This window comes from Callithrix jacchus, chromosome 4, assembly GCF_049354715.1.
Source record: "Callithrix jacchus isolate 240 chromosome 4, calJac240_pri, whole genome shotgun sequence".
NCBI classification, from domain to species: Eukaryota; Metazoa; Chordata; class Mammalia; order Primates; family Cebidae; genus Callithrix; species Callithrix jacchus.
In genome coordinates this window covers 142,820,824-142,841,393 of record NC_133505.1, presented here as the reverse complement: position 1 = coordinate 142,841,393, position 20,570 = coordinate 142,820,824, and the positions used below count along the sequence as shown (strand labels likewise).

Sequence of the window (20,570 nt, the reverse complement as noted above, 5' to 3'; positions counted from 1 at the left end):
CGATCATAGCTCTCACCTTGATTTTATTTTACAATTTTCTGGCTCCTGTACCTTTCGATTATTTTATTTTTACTACCATGTTCATGCAACTGTGAGTCGGTCTTTCTTGAAGTATGTGCTTTTCTCTCTAGTGATTTTATTTTTCTGTAGTAAGCTTGGCCTCTTGGACCCAAGGCCTTCCGCAACTAAACCCTGCTTTCTCTTTGTCAGCCATGCCTTCCAACTGTGTACAAGGCTGACAAGTTTTATGCTGTCACTCATGATGAGAACTGTGACCTACTCACTGGAGTACTCCCTCAGCATTTGCGTGACAGCAGATGAAGTAACAAAATGCTCAGGACAGTGGCTTGCTTTATAAGCTCTGAAATAGATGCCGTGTGGATGTTTTAGGTAAGAAGTGCTTAGAAGAAGGAGTCCCTAATAATTTTATAGTTTGAGGAAATTTAAGACAAGTTCAAAGATATAAAACTCATTTCTTGGGGTGGTCTTTTGGCATTTTAGAGATCAAAGTCAATTCCAAAGCGAAATGTATGGAAAGGCAGAGAGGGATAAACAAGAAAATGAAGTGTAAACTTCACACTGTGTGCTTTCAAGACTACAGCATTGTATTACATCACAAATTCCATGAACCCTGCTTACTATTTTTGATATGATGAGATGTACCTTCTATGTATTATCAAGCGTACCAAAAATTAAAGAGTGGAACAAAATCAGATAGAAGAGAGTGCACACTTTCAGTTGCTTCTGTGATTTAAAAAAATAACCTCTAAGCTTTTGGGCTTTTCACAATAAAGCTACTAATTTTTTTTTAAATGAATTTGTCTGATGCAAAAGTCAATGCTTTTCTGTTGAATTGAACCAGTCTTGTTTAAAATTAAATTTAAAAAAAGGAAAGAAAAGAAAAAAGAAACTGTTTGCAGAGAACGAGCAGAGGACTTGGGAATACCATCCTCCATCAAGCGTCAGCCCCTCAAAAGCTCATTTGTAGGGCTGGGCAAACACATACCTTCTGCACTCTATTTTTGAAATTACGTTTGGGAGTCTACAGACTGTTATCTGTAGAAGAAGCTGCTTTTGCAACTTTAGTTTATGTAAAGTGTTCCAAAATGCATGAACAGAGTAATTATTTAAAAAGTTACAAATGCATGTATTTGCTCTAAAATTTTGCAAATTAAAACTTCTCTATATGAAGAGAGAGCTGCCTATATTAGTTTTGCACTTATACCTTTTAAAAATAGTTCTCAATTTCACTCTTGTGTCTTCTTTTATTTTAAAAGCTATAATGACTAATCCTGATCTTCTGCTACAATATGTTTAAAAAAGATTCCATTAAAAAAGGAGAGCTAGAATTCATGTTTCTTGAGTTATCTGTCCCTAAAAGGATGTTCATTCATGCATTTAATGGCAATTTGTAAGCTATTTTATCCTTCTGATAATATTTTATTTTTCTCACATATCAAAATGTAGAGTGGCTGATGTGATAGATGTCAGGGAAAGTGTGAAGAAAATAGAATGTTCTCCAGACTCTCAAAGAGCTGGAATCTGGGAGGAGAGGAAGAAAATGTACACTAATTATAACAAAATAAAGTGATTTTTCTGTTAAATAAATAGAAAGAAAGGTCTGTGAAACTTCAGAAGAGGAAGACATACTTTCCTTCAGTAATCTCAGAAGGGATTCATGACGGGGCCAGGATGTGAGTGGGCTATGAAGGAATGGGAGAAGTTAGGGACATGGAGCAAAGTCATTTTAAGCATTGGGAACAATGAGCAGAAAACAAGTAGAGTCTGTGGGATGTCTGTCTTGTCTGGGTGGAATATGAGTGATCAGAGAGCAGTAATGATAAATAAGAATAGAAAAGTGAGCTAGTGCCAGATGGAGAACTTCAAAAGCAGGAGTAAAGAATTTGGATTTCCTCTGCAGACACAAGAGAATTATTAAAGAATTTTGAAGAAGGGTAGAGACATATCTTGACTTTTCTTTTTTTTTTTTTTTGAGATCAAGTTTCCTTATGTTGCAGGCTGGAGTGCAGTGGCACCATCTCGGCTCGCCACAATCTCCACCTCCTGGGTTTAAGCAATTCTCCTGCCTCAGCCTCCCAAGTAGCTGAGACTACAGGCATGCACCACCACACCCAGCTAATTTTTGTAGTTTTGGTAGAGACAGGATTTCGCCATGTTGGCCAGGACAGTCTTGGTCTCCTGACCTTGTGATCTACCCCCTTAGCCTCCCAAAGTGCTGGGATTGCAGGCATGAACCACCGCACCCAGCCTGATTTTTCTTTGAACACTGTTGATCTAAATCACAGAATAGAATGACAATGGATAGGGGAGAGTTGGAGGCTATTGCAAGATTACAGACAAAACAACATGAGGTTTGACCAAGGGCCATGCAACTGATCCGAGAAAAGAGAATGAATGAGAGAAGTTGTTGAGAAAATAACATCAACATCAATAATTATGAGAGTTTACATTTACTGAGAGTGTGGTGGAAGTTAGATTATTTTCTAGGCACTTTTTTTTTGCTATTATGTCATTTAATCCCCACAACAACCTTTTGCAAAGATGCTATTATTTTATTCTCTTTTTATAGAAGAGGAAACTTAGGCACCAAGAGGAGAAGTACCCACCCAGGGTCACACAATTCAGTAACGAAGATGCAGAATTTAAAACTTTTAAAATCCCAACAGTGCAACTATACTCTGGCATCCTTAGCCTCTCTTATGGTCTTAAAACTAGTGGGAATTGGGGAGCTGGAGTTAGCAGTTTTGAACCTGGGTTTCTGTCATTCATGAAAATAAGTCAGGTGAAGGAAAAGGGTTAGTTCAAAGTAAGATGATGTGTTCCAGTTTTGACTAAATTTGCATTCACATTTAAAAGATGAATTAAATGATTAGTAATTATTATTATTATCCAGCATAGCTACAGAGTTAAAAACAGACTGATGTCTAAAAGCAGTAGTTTTAGAAAAATGTTGAGTTAATACTTATCTGGCATTGAGACTAATTGATTCTTTGCTCAAAGCAATTTGTCCTGCTTTGAATGAAATCATTAGAACTGATGAGTATTTGAAAGTGTGTACACATTTTTACAAGTGTTTTTGAGTTTTACCAGTTTTCCAGCCTGTAGTTTGAGTTGACAGAGAGGTTGAAACTAACAAGTACAGTTTTCACAGTGTAGTTGTAGACAGAGCTCTGATTCATCAGTCCATCACTGCTCTTTCATTATGCTTTTGATTCATCTCTGAGTCCCTGGTGCCTAGCACAGTGCCTGGTACACAGTAAGCATCCCATAAATGCTTCTTGATTATAATGATTGAAGTGTTCATTCTTTAACATATTTGGTTTATATCACTTGATACTTAAGACATTTTGAAATAGTAGTTTAAATGTTAATTTATTGTAGAGTACTGGAATCATAGAATGGTTTTGGAGATTTTCTTCTCAAAACCGTTTGATATTCAGGCCTGGGAAAAAAGCAAATTTCTGATTTTGCATTCTCCTTGAAAGGCAAGAGATGTTACAATGGCTATGGGGAAAATGAGTTTCTTTCTTTGAGGGATTTGTGTGTGTTTATATTTTCCTATTGAAATCAGAACAAACTTAATAAATAAGTAAACTATAATGCAAAATTTAGACCAGAGACACTGAAATGAAAGGTAAGTTTTACAGTTGTAGAGTTTGTAGTTATTTGGTTGAATTCCAAAATCAAATTATTTGACTAAGAACAAGTCCTGCTAAGGGATATCCAGCCTTAAGCAGGTTGCTGACTAGAATTATAATTTGTCTGCACAGTGTCTGAGAAGCCACTTATTTCCTATTCTCGACCCTCTCTCCATTCCCACATGGGTGCATGCCCTCACTGCAATGGTATAAGGTGACTTTCTCTTGATAATAGTTGGGGATCTTTCCCTGGATATTTGCAGTACTTGAAGCTTGGATCTAAGACTAAGCCCACAAAAAAAGTAGAAAATATATATGAGACATAATCCTTTGACTTGTTCTGCATGGTAATACTATTTTTCTGGTTTGGCCAACGTTTATTTTACATGATGAGTTCTCATTTTACCCCATCTACATATAATCAATAAAGCCATGTCTTGGATTAAACTTAAATTTATATTACGCAGCATGTACTCTGATCACATTAATTTTGTGGACCACAGTTGGGCATTTGACATGCTGGTCTGGTTCTGATGCAGTATTAACATGTGACCCTGGATGCCTTATTGAGTCTCTCTGAACTATTCATGTCATCTCCAAAATACAGGTGGTTTACGAGATAATTAGATCATCCTTTGTTTGCTTCATAAAGGGAAAAAGATATAAGTATTAAGACAATTAAATAATTGGGTGCAGTTCAAAGAACAGAGTTGACACTTAGACCTCAAGCATGGTGATAACTTCCAGAGCCCCTTTCTAGGGTGAGCAGTGCCTTGGCCAATGCCCAACTTTGCAGGCACTCCCAGATGCATACACCCTCACATGTGAAGGTGACAAGCTCCTCTTCCTCCTGTCATCTCCCATCCTGTCCTACAGTCTATTGCTTTGGACAGCCACTTAACAGGCTGCAGAACATGCCATTCTGAAGATGACAGAAGATGTTCTCCTGTATCACCTCTCTGGCATTTCCTCACTCTCTCCAGGGGATTGTTCTTTCCCTTCCATCACTCTCAATTCAGCATATTTCATCTTAAAACCTCTCATGGGCTCAGCGTGGTGGCTCACACCTGTAATCCCGGCACTTTGGGAGGCCAAGGCGGGCAGATCACCTGACATCAGGAGTTCGAGACCAGCCTGACCAACGTGGAGAAACCCCATCTCTACTAAAAATACAAAAAATTAGCTGGGTGTGGTGGTGCATGCCTGTGATCCCAGCTATCTGGAGGCTGAGGTAAGAGAATTGCTTAAACCCAGGAGGTGGAGGCTGCAATGAGCCGAGATCACGCCATTGCACTCCAGCCTGAGCAACAGAGCAAGACTCCATCTCAAAAAACAAAAAAACACGATCACATATTTATGTTCCCATGTCTGTGTGTTTTTAATTCTTTCCTTTTATTACCTTAGCCAAATCTCAGACCATTTCTCTACTTCACTTGTGAGAAACAAAGTTCCAGTCTTGTTGAAGTGGTGTAAGTAAAAATAATGTGCCCTTTGCTAAGGAAAAGAAATGCTGGGACTTTTAAGGTGTCATTAAAATCATTAAGATTCAGTGATAGCTGTCTTTAAAGTCCTCTAAAGTAACTGTTGGTTTGATTTGGAATTTCTGCAATTTCATGGTTTAAAAAAATTTAAATCAATTCGTTATCACAAGCAGCCAAAATATCCACAGAACGTTATAACATTTAATTTTTCTGTTTTTAGTTACTAGCATAGTAAAAATATTGTGTGCTCTAAATGTAAAATGTTAAGTAACTACAGGTAAAGATAGCAAAGAGGAGGGAGCAGAAAACCACTGGGGGAGATGGGAGGCCACTGGCGAGCAGGAAAAGCATTTTAAAGAGAGAGATGCTTGACCTGGGCTTTGTTGTTTGAATAGAAAATTTTCAGTTGACTGAGCCAAGAAAAAACATTTCAAGCATAAAGCAAGGCTCACTTGATGCACAGTCAGTTGCTTAAAAGGATTGTGAAAGTATAAATTGTTTGAGGAGACTGAGGCAAGGATGACATGAGAGAGAGAGAGAGAGAGAGAGAGAGAGAGAGAGAGAGAGAGAGAGTGTGCACCATGTGTCTTGGTGTTTTTTTGAAGAACTTTCTACTATAAACCTCTGCCTCCGTGCATGAACTGAAAACAGCTTAAATCACCACTTTCTAAAAACAAACAAAAAAAATGCCAGAAGTTTTGAAACAGTCTTTAAGTGTTCCTGAGGGCCCCATAGTCGTGCTGCTATAGTGAAAATGGTGCAGCTAAAGACACCTGATGAGCAGAGGAAATGCAACACCAGGGATAAGGTGAGTGAGGAAGAAGGTACGAGACAGTTTGGAAAGTGAAGCAACTCATCTTTGGGGCTGCATCGTATGACCTTGTTCTGCACAGATGGAGGATGATAAGATTTTACACCCATTCCAGTAAGGGTGAGCCCTCATCTCCCCAAAAGTGAGGAGGCACAGGAGGAAGAAGAGGAGGCAAACACACAACCTTCAGAAAGGTGTTCAAATAGAGCCTGTCTCCACGCAGGCAGGCAACCAGGACAGCAGACCAGGGCGTGGCTTTCCTAGGGATCCAAGTGGCTTCTGAGACAGTTTCCACTGAATGTGAGGCAGTGGTAGAGAGGTATAGTAAGAGCCAACAAGCCCTGCTTCATGACGTCCAGAAAAATATGCCTTTTAAGTAATAAGAAATCACAGGAGTTCTGCTTTTTCCCCAAAGTATTGCTTTTTCAGGAATTAGATGCCCACTAATATAGAATATAAATAATAATGTACACCTATCCCCACAGACATGCTAACAACAGCTGAATTAGGTAGTTTTATCAAAGGTGCAGTTTGAAATATAAATTTTTATCATTTAATTGACTGAAACAAACCTCAAGTGCTAAGAGCTGAACAGTCAGAGTTAAATTTTCTGCCCAGGTGGGTTTTTCCATTTTTCTTGCCCTACTCACATGAAATGCTGGCTTAGCATTACCTCGTTTCTTCTGACCAAGACCCATCTCCTGGGCATCCTTCTCACATAAAGCTCAGTCTTACTGGTTTCCTTCACTTTCCTGTGTACTCAAGGACTCATGGTTTAATAGAGAACAACCCTGTTTTTTTTCCTTCCCTTTAAATCTTTTCTTTTCCCAGAGCGTTAACTTCTTAATAAATTCTTTATCGATTATTAAAAACTTAAAAAAATTTCCTGGCATAAATCATTAAAATCAAAACTAGCCAGGATTTTATTTCCTAGTCTCTTTCCATGAGAAAGGGAGAGGTAATTTTTTATGTATCTTTTCCATCTACCCCATCCCTCACTGCCAATGGCACGCCAGTATTCCACCACATAGGGCTAGCCAAGACTTCAGATGCATAAACACACACTCATGTTCTTTCTTCTGAAGTGAACCCACCACTTTCCACATATCTAGCAACATATTCCTCAAAGACAGTGCCCTGCAGTCAGCTGTGGCTTTCTTAGCTTACGAAGCCCCTTGGGATCCTTCCCAGGCATGCTGGGCATCTTGGTGGTGGTTGTATCCACTGTCAGAAACACAGGAACGTTCTCCACAACTGTCCCAAACATAGCACATTCTTATGACATGACAAAGTCCCTGGGAATCATCACTTCCACATTTGTGAGTGAGTTGGTATCAATAAAGGTGTTTATATTCCTGACATATGTCAAAGGGGAAACCTAGTCAAGAAAGTTTACCAGCTTGCCCAGGACATAAAAAGCCTGCATGTCAAACTCAGTGCTGGGAACATGATACATGATATAAACGCAATTAAAAATTGGAAAATATATTTTACTTTATATAAAGAATGATAACAAGCAACCCAAGGAGAATATTCTCCTGGGGATATCTCTAACTTGTTGACAAGAATTTCAGAGTCAGGATGGTCATTAAAGAGCATCCAAATCCACCCCCTCCTTGGTGGCGACTGAAACACAGGAAATTTGACCTGTGCAAGCCCACGGGAGAAGCGTGTGTCAAGCTGAGTCCAGGACCCAGGTTTCTTGATTTTCAGTCAAATGCTCCTCCTACTAAGTCAGTCTTAATCTTAAGATGCATTTCTATCATAGAGTAGACACTTGGAAGTCACAGCCCTTGGACCCTATGCTACCCAGTTTGTCTTCCTCCCTATGGCTTGAACTCCCCAAAGAAGGGGTGTTATCCTACTTGGTCCTGTGACCTATTACACCCCACGGTCCATTTACCTGGAAAGCTGCGGAGAGCATCTTCATTTTCCAGAATGCCTCTCTGTTTGGTCGCCTGCAGCTCACTTTTGGATTTCCAAACCAGCTTTACCATCCTGATCATCTCTGGCAAGTCCCAGGGCAGCGGCCCCTGCTGGCACCCCGGCCGGCTTCCCGGGGAGGAGGGCAGCACACCTTCTGGGCCTTTCCACCTCCTGCCTAGCTCTGCTGGGTGGAAATAGCGCTCTAGCACAGGCATTCTGCCTTGTGCCCCAGAAGAGGAGGTAGTGGTGCTGCTGCTGCTGCTGTTTCTGCTTCTGCTTCTGCTGTTGCTGCTGCTGCAGCTGCTGCTGCTACCACAGGGGAAATTCTTCCCAGGCAGCGAGAGGCAAACCCCCGTAAGATCCTCTCCAGCTTCAGAAAGACAAGCCTCCTCCAGCCTGGCACAACCTCCCTGTCTCTCCAGGCCCTCCACAAACACTGCCGACGAGAGTGATCCACTTCCCTAGGTTTCTCACTGGTGAGAAACTGTTACTGTACTCCTTCCTTAGAGATAGAATGCATTTTTTCCCCTCCTCTTTCTGGCACCGAGTTCACAGCACTTAATTAATCCCAGGCTACAGCTGGAACGACAGCGAGAGAAAAAAAACAACCCATCTAAGTTCTAGCATTTGCTTTTCCTCTTCTTTTTTCTGATTTATTTGTTCTGAATTATCTTTTGGTGCTTGTCAAAGTTTGTCAAATGGCTTAGGTCTTAAGGACTTCAGGCAAAGGAGCGGGGCTTCCCCTTTGCTAACCTCACCCAAGGATTCCCGCCTTGCCTTGCCGGAGGCCAGTTTATCTGGAGGTGTCAGGTGAGGAGTCACCCCTATGGTGCAGGCTCAAGCCCTGCAAGCCCCAAGGAGTTCTAAAACAAACAAACAAACAACAACAACAACAAAAACAAAAACGGGAAGCTGCTCTGCAGAACCAATCTGCAACTACTTCTCTCTGGAAGGCCTGGCGGGGGACTGGGGACCCATGGCCCAGTCACCAAGACCAGTGCTGGGATGGGCTTGGTGGATCCTCAGTGCCTCCATTTGATCCCTCCCTCCTGTGTCACTTGGTTCTCAGCAAACCTAACTGGGTTATGACCTATTAGTCAAATCCCTTCATAACCTCAGCTGCCCTTCAGCTGGAAGGGAAATAACATTGAATCACATTCCACAGCTAACTCCGAAAGATGCGAATTAGGGAAGCATCAACATCTTCATGCATACGGCAGTGGCCTGCATAGCCTGGACATGTGGCTCAGTGCCGTTCAAAACCCATTTTCAAAGGAACAATAATTTTAAAGGATGTTCACAGGGGGCATAAATGGCAGTGAAAGAAAGAAAAGAGGGTTAACGATTCACCTTCTTCAGGGAGAACACTGTTGACTTATTATGTGGGCCACTGACTACTGTGTCTCCGACCTGAATTGAGGGCAACCTCAATTGTGGGCCATGCCGCTTGTTCCTTGTCTCAGAGATGGAGGTGCCAACTCTGAAAGTAAGAACCAATTCGACAAAAGACGATGCCCCCTGCAGCTTATGTGAAAGGCTCTGGACAGAAATGAAAGTGCGTGGTTTTGTATTGGGTTTGTAGGAACAATTTGAACTTGTACACTCAAGTGCACAGCCCCTGTTTTCCTGGAGGACATTGTAACAATCCCGTCTTCCTCTCCTCCTCACGTCTCCACGTTGCGAAGTACTTTATTTTGCTTGGCATGCCATTTTGCTGATGTATAATCTGTTGTTTCTGCTCTACATTCCTTTCAAGGCTGGTTTATCACACAATTTTTTGATATTTCTTCATGGGAGAGAGGAGGAAACTTGGGGAAGAGGAGAAAGATCACTGTAAAGTCTGTTTTATTTTCATTGCTCCCATCTCATTTCTTTTTTAAAGTTGAAACCAGCAAAGACAACTGTAATTTTATTGTTATTATTTCTCTAAACCTATGGTTAATAGGTTTCCATACTGGATTAAGTGACTTTTCTTTTTTTCTAGATGGAAAAGTATCCTGGCAAACATATTCTCTTTTCTAACATATTCTCTTTTCTAAGGTGAAGGAGGGTCAAGAGGATATAAAACAATAATAAAGACATTGAAGACACTGCTTTTGGTGAATTTTGTTATTGAAATATTGATCAAGCAGCTCTTTCTATAACAACCAGGTATTCACACAACACAATTGGGAATAATCAATGGTCTACTTGATTAGAAAGATGTGCCCTTCCTTATTTCCCTCTCTGGGAAGAGATGAAAGGATTCAAGCATCAGTTTGACAGTTCCACTACTTTGACAGCCTGTCCAGTCCTTCTCTTACCCTTCCATCAGGCTGGGGCATCAAGGCTCTCTAGGATTGAGATGATTTTATTTAATAAGCACATGCAGACTGTTTCGCTTCATTATCGTATTTCCTGAATAATGTCTTAAACTCACTCCTCAGTAACAAACTTCCTTGACATAACAACTGAAGAGTTTCCTAAGTGTTTGACTATTTTTATTTTTGTTCGGTTATTTTGCAATAGTACTTAGCATCAGGATATCCTGACCCTTGGAACAAAGGGGTTAAGAACAAAGAAAACAAATATATGATATAATATATCACATACACTAATATACTAAGAATACAACACTTCATTGTTCATTTCTTCAAGAATCACTTTTTAAAAAAATCCAAGGATATAAATTTCCATTGTATCCTCTGTATTGTTTTACCTAGTTCCTTGTAAAAATATCTTAGAGAAATCACAAAATGTTGGATCACTGAGCATGAATACTTCCTAGTGGAGATGAGTCAGGGCCAAGCAACCACCATTTCAGATTTTCATTCCCAAGGAGGAACCCACTTCATTTGAAGGTTTGAAAACTGAAAATATTTGTATAATTAAAAAAAAATTTCCCCCAATATGGGATTATTTTCATCCCAGAGTCGAAGTGCAAAAATACCACAAGAAAGGTCGTTCTCATGGTATTTCTGGCTCATGTAGAAACAGGAAGTACAGGAAATCTTGCGAGAAAGCTTGGCTCAGGAAATTTTTGGCTCAATTGCAGGTTCAAGAGATTGGGACAAATTGATGTGAGGCTAGTACTTATTGGACTAAAACCTCTCTACCATGTGAATTATCTGAAAGGAGGTTTTGTTACATTTCATAGCTAGCATTTCATAGGCTGAGATCTCTTTTGTTTTTCAGATAGTTGCTTTAGAAGAGCCTGCCTGTAAACCTATGATTTTTCATTACTCAGTGGACATCATTCACCTTGATATGGAATCTGCAGCTAGAAGTTTGGATCACTGAGGGTGGGGAAAGGTTGGGGTTGTTTCTGTGACCAGAGGAATCATGGAACAGAGAAGACCCATCTAGGTAACTTCTGAGGATTCTTACATATGTTAATATCAGTAATTAACATGCTACAGACAGGACATTTTAAGGTAGACTTTCAAAATAACCAAGTTCTTTTTCAGGCATTGTGAATCCACCCAACGCAATGATAACTAACAAAATCAAAACAGCTTGCCCCAGTGAACAATGGACTCCTAATTGTGTCAAAAAGACTGCTCTGCTGTTCCTGGAAGTTCTGCCACTTGTTGAGGGTGTGATAGCTTCAAGGCTACTTTGAGAAGCTGGGGTGCTGGCTGCACAGGCCCTGAGGGCCTAGGGTGGCAGAGGGGTGGTTGAAGTGCACTCCAAGGCATCTGGAGATGATGTTTTTACTGATAACGAGCAGGTGATTGAGTTGGAGAGGGAGGTCATGATAGCTGCACAGAAGGTACTGGACCCATACAATATACTAGCCCCGAAGGCCGCTTCAGGCACCAGCGAGGACCTTAAGTTAGCCCCCCTCCTTCACCAGCAGTGGGCAACTTCTGTGAAGAGAATAGCAGTGCTATCATCTGGTTTTGGCTGCACAAAGGTGAGACCCAGCTATGTCTTGACTGTGGAAACTATTACAAGCTGCCCCACCAGCTGGTCCACTGATCCCCTGCAGTTGATAAAGACTAGCCATTGGATTGGCTCCTTCTTCAAAGAAATAAAAAGACTTTGTTGTGTGGTTTGAGCTCTGAAGGAATTGATAACCCCAATACGAATGTATACAACCAAGAAAAGCGTCAAAGACATAGTTGATTTAGAACCTGGGATGTTGAAGAACTTTTGGTGTTCTGAGGGCTGTGTAAAAATCCTGTAGACTATGGGTGCTCTAGCAACTAGGCAGATAAGCACTTACTATACATGATTTGTAAAATAAGGCATTTATAATGTTAAATATTTCTAATAATTCTAGAGGATGTACTTTAAAAAATGGAAACTTAGAAACATATATCCTTTGTCATTTTCTTTCATTTTGAGTTTATTAATAGATTCTTACAAAACAAAAAGTTTGATGAAAATCTTCTCCCTCAGATATTTTGGAATTGTTTTACACCCTACTGCCCCTCATCTGTGATCTATCTTCTAGAAAAAAAATGCAAACTATGGAGGGAGTTTATTTATTTTTTTTGTCCTGAACTTTCCTCTCCATCAGTTTAAGTATGGATGTGTAAACACACACCAAACACACACAGACTCACTCACTCTCCCTCTCTCTCTCTGCCACTCTGCTTTTACAAATGCAATTCAAAAAAAATTCAAAATCATCAGGGAAGGAAAAACAGGTCTTTCAACTTTGCTTTATGCAGTCTAAGTAGAAGAAGCTCAAACAATTTACAGTATCCTTTACGAGACACAGAAATATGATAACTGTGGCCTTCGCTAATCTCAATAAATGCCAGCAAGTAGGAAAAAGGACTTGTCTATAGACTGACCCTACAAGGCAGCACATACTTCCATCATCATGGGGGAAGGGAGAAAGCATGTGGGGCGAGATGAGGAAAGACAGGTGGGGCAAAGGAAGGGGTTGAACTGACAGATAAGTAGTTTGCTTTCAGAACAGATGTCTAAACCAAACCCAATCATTTTCTTTTTTACTCTGCAGATGAATATTAACTATGGGAGCAACGGCAGAAGGGAAAAACTCCTGTGCTAGTCTTTGGATCGATTTTCAGGTACTGGGGAACTGCCTGGCCTCTTTTGCCTTAATTCTAGTTTTCAGAGTGAGTGACTGCTCCCTCCTTTACTTATTCATTTATTTTTGTACGTTTTAAGAGAGAAACTAGGATTTCAGCTAGCATCACACTCTATCCTGGCTCTTAAAGATCTTAGCTAATGCTAAGTTTACTGTCTCTGTGAATTTCCCAATAAAAATGGCTCCAGTCAAACAAAGGTTGAGAACAACATGGCAGGAAGACTTGATTTTCTCTACTCAGCTCCTGCTTGCTGATGAATGCAGTCTCCTATTCTGTCGCATTACTGAAGCCTGGCACCCTCTGACGGTAGCCTTTCTAGGATTTCAGGACTTATTTCTGACTGTAAAAGATCATAGTGGTGGTAGAGTACACTTTTCAGAATTTTACATTTGAGTGTGTCAACTTCTTAGAAAACAGCTACAACAAGGAAATCTCTAAAGTAACTCTCTGAGGCTACTTAGCTGAGAGTTACAAAAACTGGGTTTTGATCTGTACTCACCACTGAGCTTTGGCCCAAATTTGGGGCCTTATCTATAAATGGCTATGATAGCAATAAACATTTTATCTATCACACTGGATTCTTAAAAGGATTAAATTAGACTAGAATGTCAGTTATTTTTAAACTGTAATGTGCTATAAAAATTTAATATTGTTATTTTTAAGCTGTAGATATCATAGTTGACAATTTCATTAAACACAAATTTTGGCTATCCTTTCCTGAAATCTGTTAGAAAGCTGGAAAATCAAGCCCATCCACCCCTGAAGTAGGTCTTACTTCGGAAATTTGGGTTCCCCAATGAGAATGCAGAAGTAAAGGAAATTGAAGGCAGGGCTGTTGAATAGAGGGTATTGGGGAGTGACCTGTGGAAGAAGACAGTGAGAGATTTGATGGTAGCAAGGTTCTTAAGGTAGGCCTGGTAAAAGTAAGAGTGAGAATAGACAGATATAGAGTGATATATGTGCTCAATAAGATAAATATTCTTTGTAAGTGCATTTTGGAGGGATAAAAGCCCAGGAATCCTGTCTAGGGTCTCATCCCACATGATCTTCACCATGTGTTATTTAGTGTTCTAGTTAATACTATATAGGTTCTTTTAATAGGGAATTTTGGTTTTAGTCCAGAGTGACTGAACACAAAATATGTTTGATGTTCATGAGCTGTGCAGCTTTGTGTCATATGCTGTAGTAGGGAACATGTGTCTTCAGGCCCCCTACTGGCCTCATTTCCCTAGACAAATTGGTGACGGCCTCAATGTTTTGTTTGGGGGGGGGTCTTTATTTCTCAAATATGTTCATAATTTGTTTGCTCCTAACTGACCTCTGTTTAATTTGCAAGTGTGCTTAAAAGAACTGTAGTGTGCAGAATCAAATGCGATGTTTAAAAAGTGGCCTGTACAGTCTGAAATATGGTAGAAATTCTTTTAAATAAGATGCATAAATTCTGAACGCTCTCAAGAATTTGACCAGGTTAAGAAGATCTCAAGGAGACTGGAGGAGAGCTTATCCAGACATTCTCAAAAAACTGCTGGAAAATGCCTGAGGGTCCTTTCTTAATCTAATAAACTAAACCACTAATAAGATATAGAAAGATTTTTTATATAAATGACATAACAAAAGGAAAGTGAGAAAATGATGAGGAATCAAGCCTTCTAACAGGATTTCTTTTTGTCCTTGACATTCATTTGTGTTCATATTTATGGAGTTCAAAGTCAATTTGGAAAAAGGAAATTTCACCTGCTCTGTGCATATTGTGTGTGATCCTGTTGCCTCTTCCACTTAATTTTTATTTTCCCTCTTGCACTTATTACCTCCTGGTAATTATGAATTACATAGAATATCTATGCCAAATGGTATCTCTTAGAGGCTATTCTAGATCAAGGCTTCTCAAATATTAATGTGCATTTGAATAACCTGGGGATTCCATTAAAATGTAGATTTCTGATTTCAGAAGTCAGGCAGGGACCTGAGACTCTGCATTCCTAACAAGTTTCCTGGGGATGACAAGGTTGTTGGTCATGACCACACTTTGAGTAGCAAGGCTAGAGTATAACCATGTAGGAATTATTTTATGTCTGTTCCATATTAGTTATTTACAAAAGAAAACACAGCAACCATCCCAGTCTTTCCAGATACACCTATTAGGACTTCTAAAAACATTCACGCTGGCTCAGGCCAAATACTCTCAATGGAAAGAAGAAACCAGAACTGCTGTGTTAGAACAAGGGCTGTGTCCAGGGACATTGAACCACAGCTTGTCAATTTTGTTTTATTCTTCATTTCCCTTTATGGGTTAACTGTAAGGATAAGGTTGACTATCAACTATAAGCCAGTGCAATAAATATATGTGATGGATTCTTAAAGAATTTCATAAACAAATATTATTTTTGACAGTCTTTTCTCATCAAATGTCAAATGCAATTTAGTCAGGCCAGTTTCTCCACGACTCTGTCTTTCCAGCATTTTTTTGCACCCCTCCTATTTTCAGAATGGTTGGAATGCAGGCAAGGCTCTGAGTCTTTGATCTCCATCATCAGTGATACTTTCACCAAGACCTGCTCTTTCATTTGGTTTATTAAAGGTTTATATAAAGTGGTCTTTCCATGAAGCCTGGTAATCTTTCCCACTGTGATATTCCAGGCATGAGTGAATGGTGACCAGATGATTCCCTAAAGAAATAAAGATGAAAAAAAGGAAGCAGGCATCCATGGTGCTATAGCCAGTGGCTAATGGTGCTGCTGATTCAGAGAAATATACTGCAATGTCAGTCTCAGCGAAACACACACAACACACGTGCGCGCGCGCACACACACACACCCACACACACACACACACAACACAAAAATTGAATCAAGTAAACTCTGCAATAGGCTGCATTCTTTAACAGGTATCCCCTGGAATTCATGCATTCACAGGGACAATATTCATGGCAAAATGATGCCAGAAGCAAGAGACATGTGAAATCAGCTGGAAGACCAGGGTAACCAAGAGCATGGGGCTAGAATATTACCAGATTTTTATGATTAAAAATTTGTACAGTTAACTGAACAAGAACGCTTAGAATAAATGAAAGCATCTGCTGGTAATTGGAAACACTGTATTATTTTTTCCATTGTCTTTCCTGATTCTTTCTAAGGCTAAGTGCTTTGCTATGGTTATGAAGACCGATACTTCCTGATATCTATAATCCAGGGGAGTAACTAAACAATGAGAAAGAGAAAGTTGGAAGATATGTATTAAAAACTAGTCTACAGAATGTTTTATTATTTCTGGTAATTTTAGAAGTTGTTTTCCCCTGTAACAGCAGGAGAATTTAGAGTGAAAATTAAAGGGATGGCCATTTAACATAGAGTATGTATACAATACATTCTTTGCATGGTACAGTACGGGGATTCTTACTGAACCCTTTCTGTTTGATATGCAGTTGCTAGAAGAATAATTGTACCATAATCAATGAAAAAAAGCCCAGCATACTAGAGTACTTGACAACTTTGACATGTGTATAAGATCTTTATTATCCAAAGATTCTCTAAGAATTTCACTTTGGGTTTTTTTTAATCCCACATTGATATTTTAACTAAAGTTTCCTCCTTCTATTTTGTAAATTACTTAAAAATGATTGCATATCTTTCTATCTATAGGATATGGATACTAACTGCTCCATTTTCTTATTTGGACTTCTGGGTCTATCTACTCTTTGTCTTCCGTGATCTTCCTGGATGCATGTTGTGGTCTCCTGGTAAGATTTCTTGCATTCCCTGTTTTCTGAGATATCTTTACATTCTTTTGTCCACTAAGGTGCAAGGTAAAATACACCTGTCTTTGACTTGCATATGTTCATATACCCTGCTGATTTTATGTTTGTGTGTCTCAATTAGAATATGGGCTTTTAAAAATGCCTTTTCAATGCTGTTATTACTTTTTTTTTCCTGCTTTCAAACTTTGAAGAGGCAACTGATGAGGCTACTATTAAATTGCGTTTTTCAGGTCTCTCATTAACCATTGAAAACTTCAGTTAAGTCTTATTTACCTTTAAAAGTTATGATATTCTGGATTGAACATAATTTATAATCACGTCATTTTCAAATATGTAACGTATGAAAAGTAATGGCAATATTAATATTAATTTGATGCAAAGAGAGTTATCACTCATAAAAATAACTCAAATCCCTTTCTTGGGCATTCAGCACTTTCAAAAACAGGCTCCCACTCACCTAGTCCTGCAAATGCATTCAAAGTTACATCAAACACACAAAATTTCTGTGGAAGTCATACTGTTGCACAAACATGTCAGCTGCATCTGATATTACATTTGGTAGGCAGAAGAATGGCCTCCCAAAAGGGCCCACATCCTGGTCCTTGGAACCTGTGAATATGTTAAGTTACATGGCAAAGGAGATTAAGGTAGAAGATGGAGTTAAGATTGCTATTCAGCCATCATTAAAATACAGAGAATATCTGAATTATCTGGATGAGACCAAAATAATCACAAGTGTCCTTAAATGTCGAAAAGGGAGGCAGAAGAGTCAATGTCAGAGTGAGGTGATGTGAGAAAGATTCAGCATTCATTCAGCTGGTCACTGCTGACTTTGAAGATGGAAAGGGGCCTTGGGCCAAGGAATGCGAGGAGACCCTTAAAGATGAAAAAGGCAGGAAAAAAGATTCTCCCTTAGAGCCTCCAGAAAGAAATACAGACCTCCAGACATCTTGACTTTAGCCCAGTGGAATCCATTTCATACTTCTGACCTCCAGAACTGTAAGATAATGAATTTGTGTTTTTTTAAGCCTCTAAATTTGTGGTGATTTGTTGTAACAGCAATAGGAAATGAATATATTATGTTACTGCTTACGTGGTCCTTCTTCTTGGGATAGATTTTTCCATTTGTCTAATCCAAATAAAATCCTGTGTTTTTTTCATGAAGTTTTTGTGGCCCACCTTAAAGCTGACTCTTTTATTTAAACAAAGCAGCACCTCTTATCCATTTTTGTTATCTGGGACGTAACTTCATTTACATCACTACTTGTCTTTGATGCTCTGGCCTGTCCTCTAATTCGGATTGCAGAGGCCATTGAATCATACTTTGTAACTTAAAACTCAGTGCTGCACCCTTCATTAATTCATTAATTCATTTAACATGCATTTGTTAAGTGGTGAATTGTGCCTGCCCTATGCTAAGTGCTTGATATACAAAAACATGCTCCCTTCCCTTAAAATTGTTTACAAGTTTGGTGGAGAGACAGAAACATGTACAACTAACTATAAAGCATGATGAACTTTGGTGCTATAATATAAATATAGTTGCAATAAATCCAAATTAGTTTTTGTTATTAAAAATGACAGGCCAGGCATGATGGCTGACACTTGTAATCCCAGCACTTTGGGAGGCCGAGGCAGGCAGATCACCTGAGGTCAGGAGTTCGAGACCAGCTGGGTAACATGGTGAAACCCCATCTCTACTAAAAATATAACAATTAGCCAGGCATGGTAGTGTATGCCTACAGTCCCAGGTTCTCAGGAGGCTGAGGCAGGAGAATCACTTGAACCTAAGAGGCAGAGGTTACAGTGAGCCAGGATTGCACCACTGCACTCCAGCCTGGGTGACAGAGTAAGATTCTGTCTCAAAATAAATAAATAAACAAACAAACAAATAAATAAATAAAAATGATGCTAACCAATTTTTAAATTAATTCTTTTTTCATGTCTTGGCAACTAAAACAATGTCTTAGAAATTTCTACTTAACACTTAAAAAAATCAGAAATTATATGATATAGAGTTTGCTCATAGCCAGGAAAAATGGGTGGTTAATTATAGTTTTGCTGATTATTTGTATTTGATAGAATTTTTAAAAGTTTAGCTCTCGGGATTGTCAGACTTCAAGAACATTCTTACTACTTTCCTCAGGTGAGTTGTTACTGTGCTCCTAGCAAACTGGGAGCTTAAGAAAAGTGTTTTAATACAACAAAGCAAACAAAGAGGAATCACGGAATGTGAGAGTTTTAAGGGACTTCAGAGATAGACTATTTCCATTAAATCATATCTTAAGTCAGCTTTGACTGACTTAAGATACGATCTGTCTCACAAGGTGCCATAGACTGGTTGGCTTCAACAAAAGAAGTTCATTTCTTACAGTTCCAGAGGCTGGGAAGTTTGAGATCAGGGCACCAGCATGGTGAGATTCTGGTGAATGCCCTTTTCCTGGCTACCAGGTGGTTGTGTTCGTGCTGTATCTTCACATGGCGGGGGGGTGGGGGCGGAGAGAGAGAGAAAGAAAGCTCTCTGGTGTCTCTTTATATAAAGGTGCTAATCCCAATATGAGGGCTCTACCGTTATATCCATATTACTTCCCATAGGTCCCACCTCCAAATACCATCACATCGGGAGTTAGGGTACCAACACACGAATTTTGAAGGGACACATTCAGTCAATAGCAGATTATTTTCTAATATTGCTAATAATGAAGCATGATCCAGAAATAATAAGCTTCAGATTCCCATAGACCTGAGCCCAAGCACTTTCTTCGAATGCTTATGTACCAGATATAGTACTATTTCATATGCAATTCTATATTGAATCCTTACAAGAATCCTCCAAAAGGTAGGCATTATCATGATCTCCTATGAAAGTAATTTGTTCAAGGTGCCGATACTATCAGGCTTTAGAAGGGTGATAAGCATGCCTTCTTAGCACTCTGCTATACTGCCTGTGTGGTTGAAATGTTTTATAAAGCAGTAGAAACTGCTTGATTTACAGCTTATAATCTTATCTGGCTGCTAAATATTTAAGTCCAATGAATTGAAGAAAAGAAATAATAATTACAGCACCTTTCTCTATAGGTGTCCTTCATGGCTGGATTACACCTTGTATTCCTCAAGCTAAAGTCACATTTTCACTGCCACCAGGGTCATGACTGTGACCAGCAGGGTGGACTTTAGATCTTTGATCTTTGATCTTTGCCACAACCTTCATCAAAAAAAGTGCTGAAAAATGTCATCTTCTCTCAGCATGGCCAGAGGGGAAGAACATGTTGCACGTGGTTCATATGGACATTTAAAAAAATTAGATGAACATCTGATCTCCCTTCAGTAATGGGGCAGTTTCTTCAAATCAGATGCTAAACTCCTAAAATGACTTTATTTCTTATGAAAGGGGCTACAATGGAGGGTAATCAGGGTGGTCTTTATGTTGTTATGTAAACAAAATTGCAGCAGCAACTCCACTGTCTCTGACCTCGATTCTTGGGTCTGAAGAACCAGAGAATGATGATGTGAAATTGGTGAACGGAGCCCACAGATTTACCCAAATTGGACAGCTATTTTCCTTTTGGAGCCATTTAGCAAGGCTGCTTACAATATCACAGTGCCAGCTGCATCTGTACTTTCTAAACAGCTTGGCCAGAAATGGAAAAAAAAAAAAAAAAAAGAGCTTTAAATGTTTCTGAGTGCTAAGGAAATGACTTGGGTCACTTTCTGCATGGACAACAGAAATTCAAGTCTGGCCCCAGGCTGAGTTCTCTCCTGGGGTAGTAGATGCAGAGATGAAGGTAAAGACAGACCTGTGTCTGGTGGATCAGACGATTCTTCTACTTCCACGTGGTAAATCTTGTTACCTCATTATTTATATGTACTGTCCTTCTACTAGGGCAATGTAAA

The 20,570-nt window shown here is 39.5% G+C and overlaps 1 protein-coding gene and 1 long non-coding RNA gene across 6 annotated transcripts in view; one reads left to right on the top strand and one right to left on the bottom strand.

Moving 5' to 3' along the window:
* PDE7B (phosphodiesterase 7B) overlaps positions 1–20,570 on the bottom strand; it is a 343,532-nt gene that overhangs the window by 141,745 nt on the left and 181,217 nt on the right. Inside the window, exon 1 of one of the 3 annotated variants that reach the window (XM_008995119.5) lies at positions 7,855–8,315. The exons of the other annotated variants lie outside the window; for them this stretch is intronic. Within the exon in view, the coding sequence (XP_008993367.1) occupies positions 7,855–8,092 (238 nt within the window). The 5' untranslated portion in view covers positions 8,093–8,315. Of the gene's footprint in view, positions 1–7,854; positions 8,316–20,570 lie in introns of those variants that run through there. 3 annotated transcript variants of the gene reach the window in all.
* LOC118152992 (uncharacterized) overlaps positions 1–20,570 on the top strand; it is a 134,798-nt gene that overhangs the window by 1,550 nt on the left and 112,678 nt on the right. For all 3 annotated transcript variants that reach the window (XR_004742098.3, XR_004742099.3, XR_008480848.2), the window contains exons 2-3: positions 12,832–12,901; positions 16,561–16,658. This is a non-coding gene — a long non-coding RNA (uncharacterized LOC118152992). The remainder of the gene's footprint in view (positions 1–12,831; positions 12,902–16,560; positions 16,659–20,570) is intronic.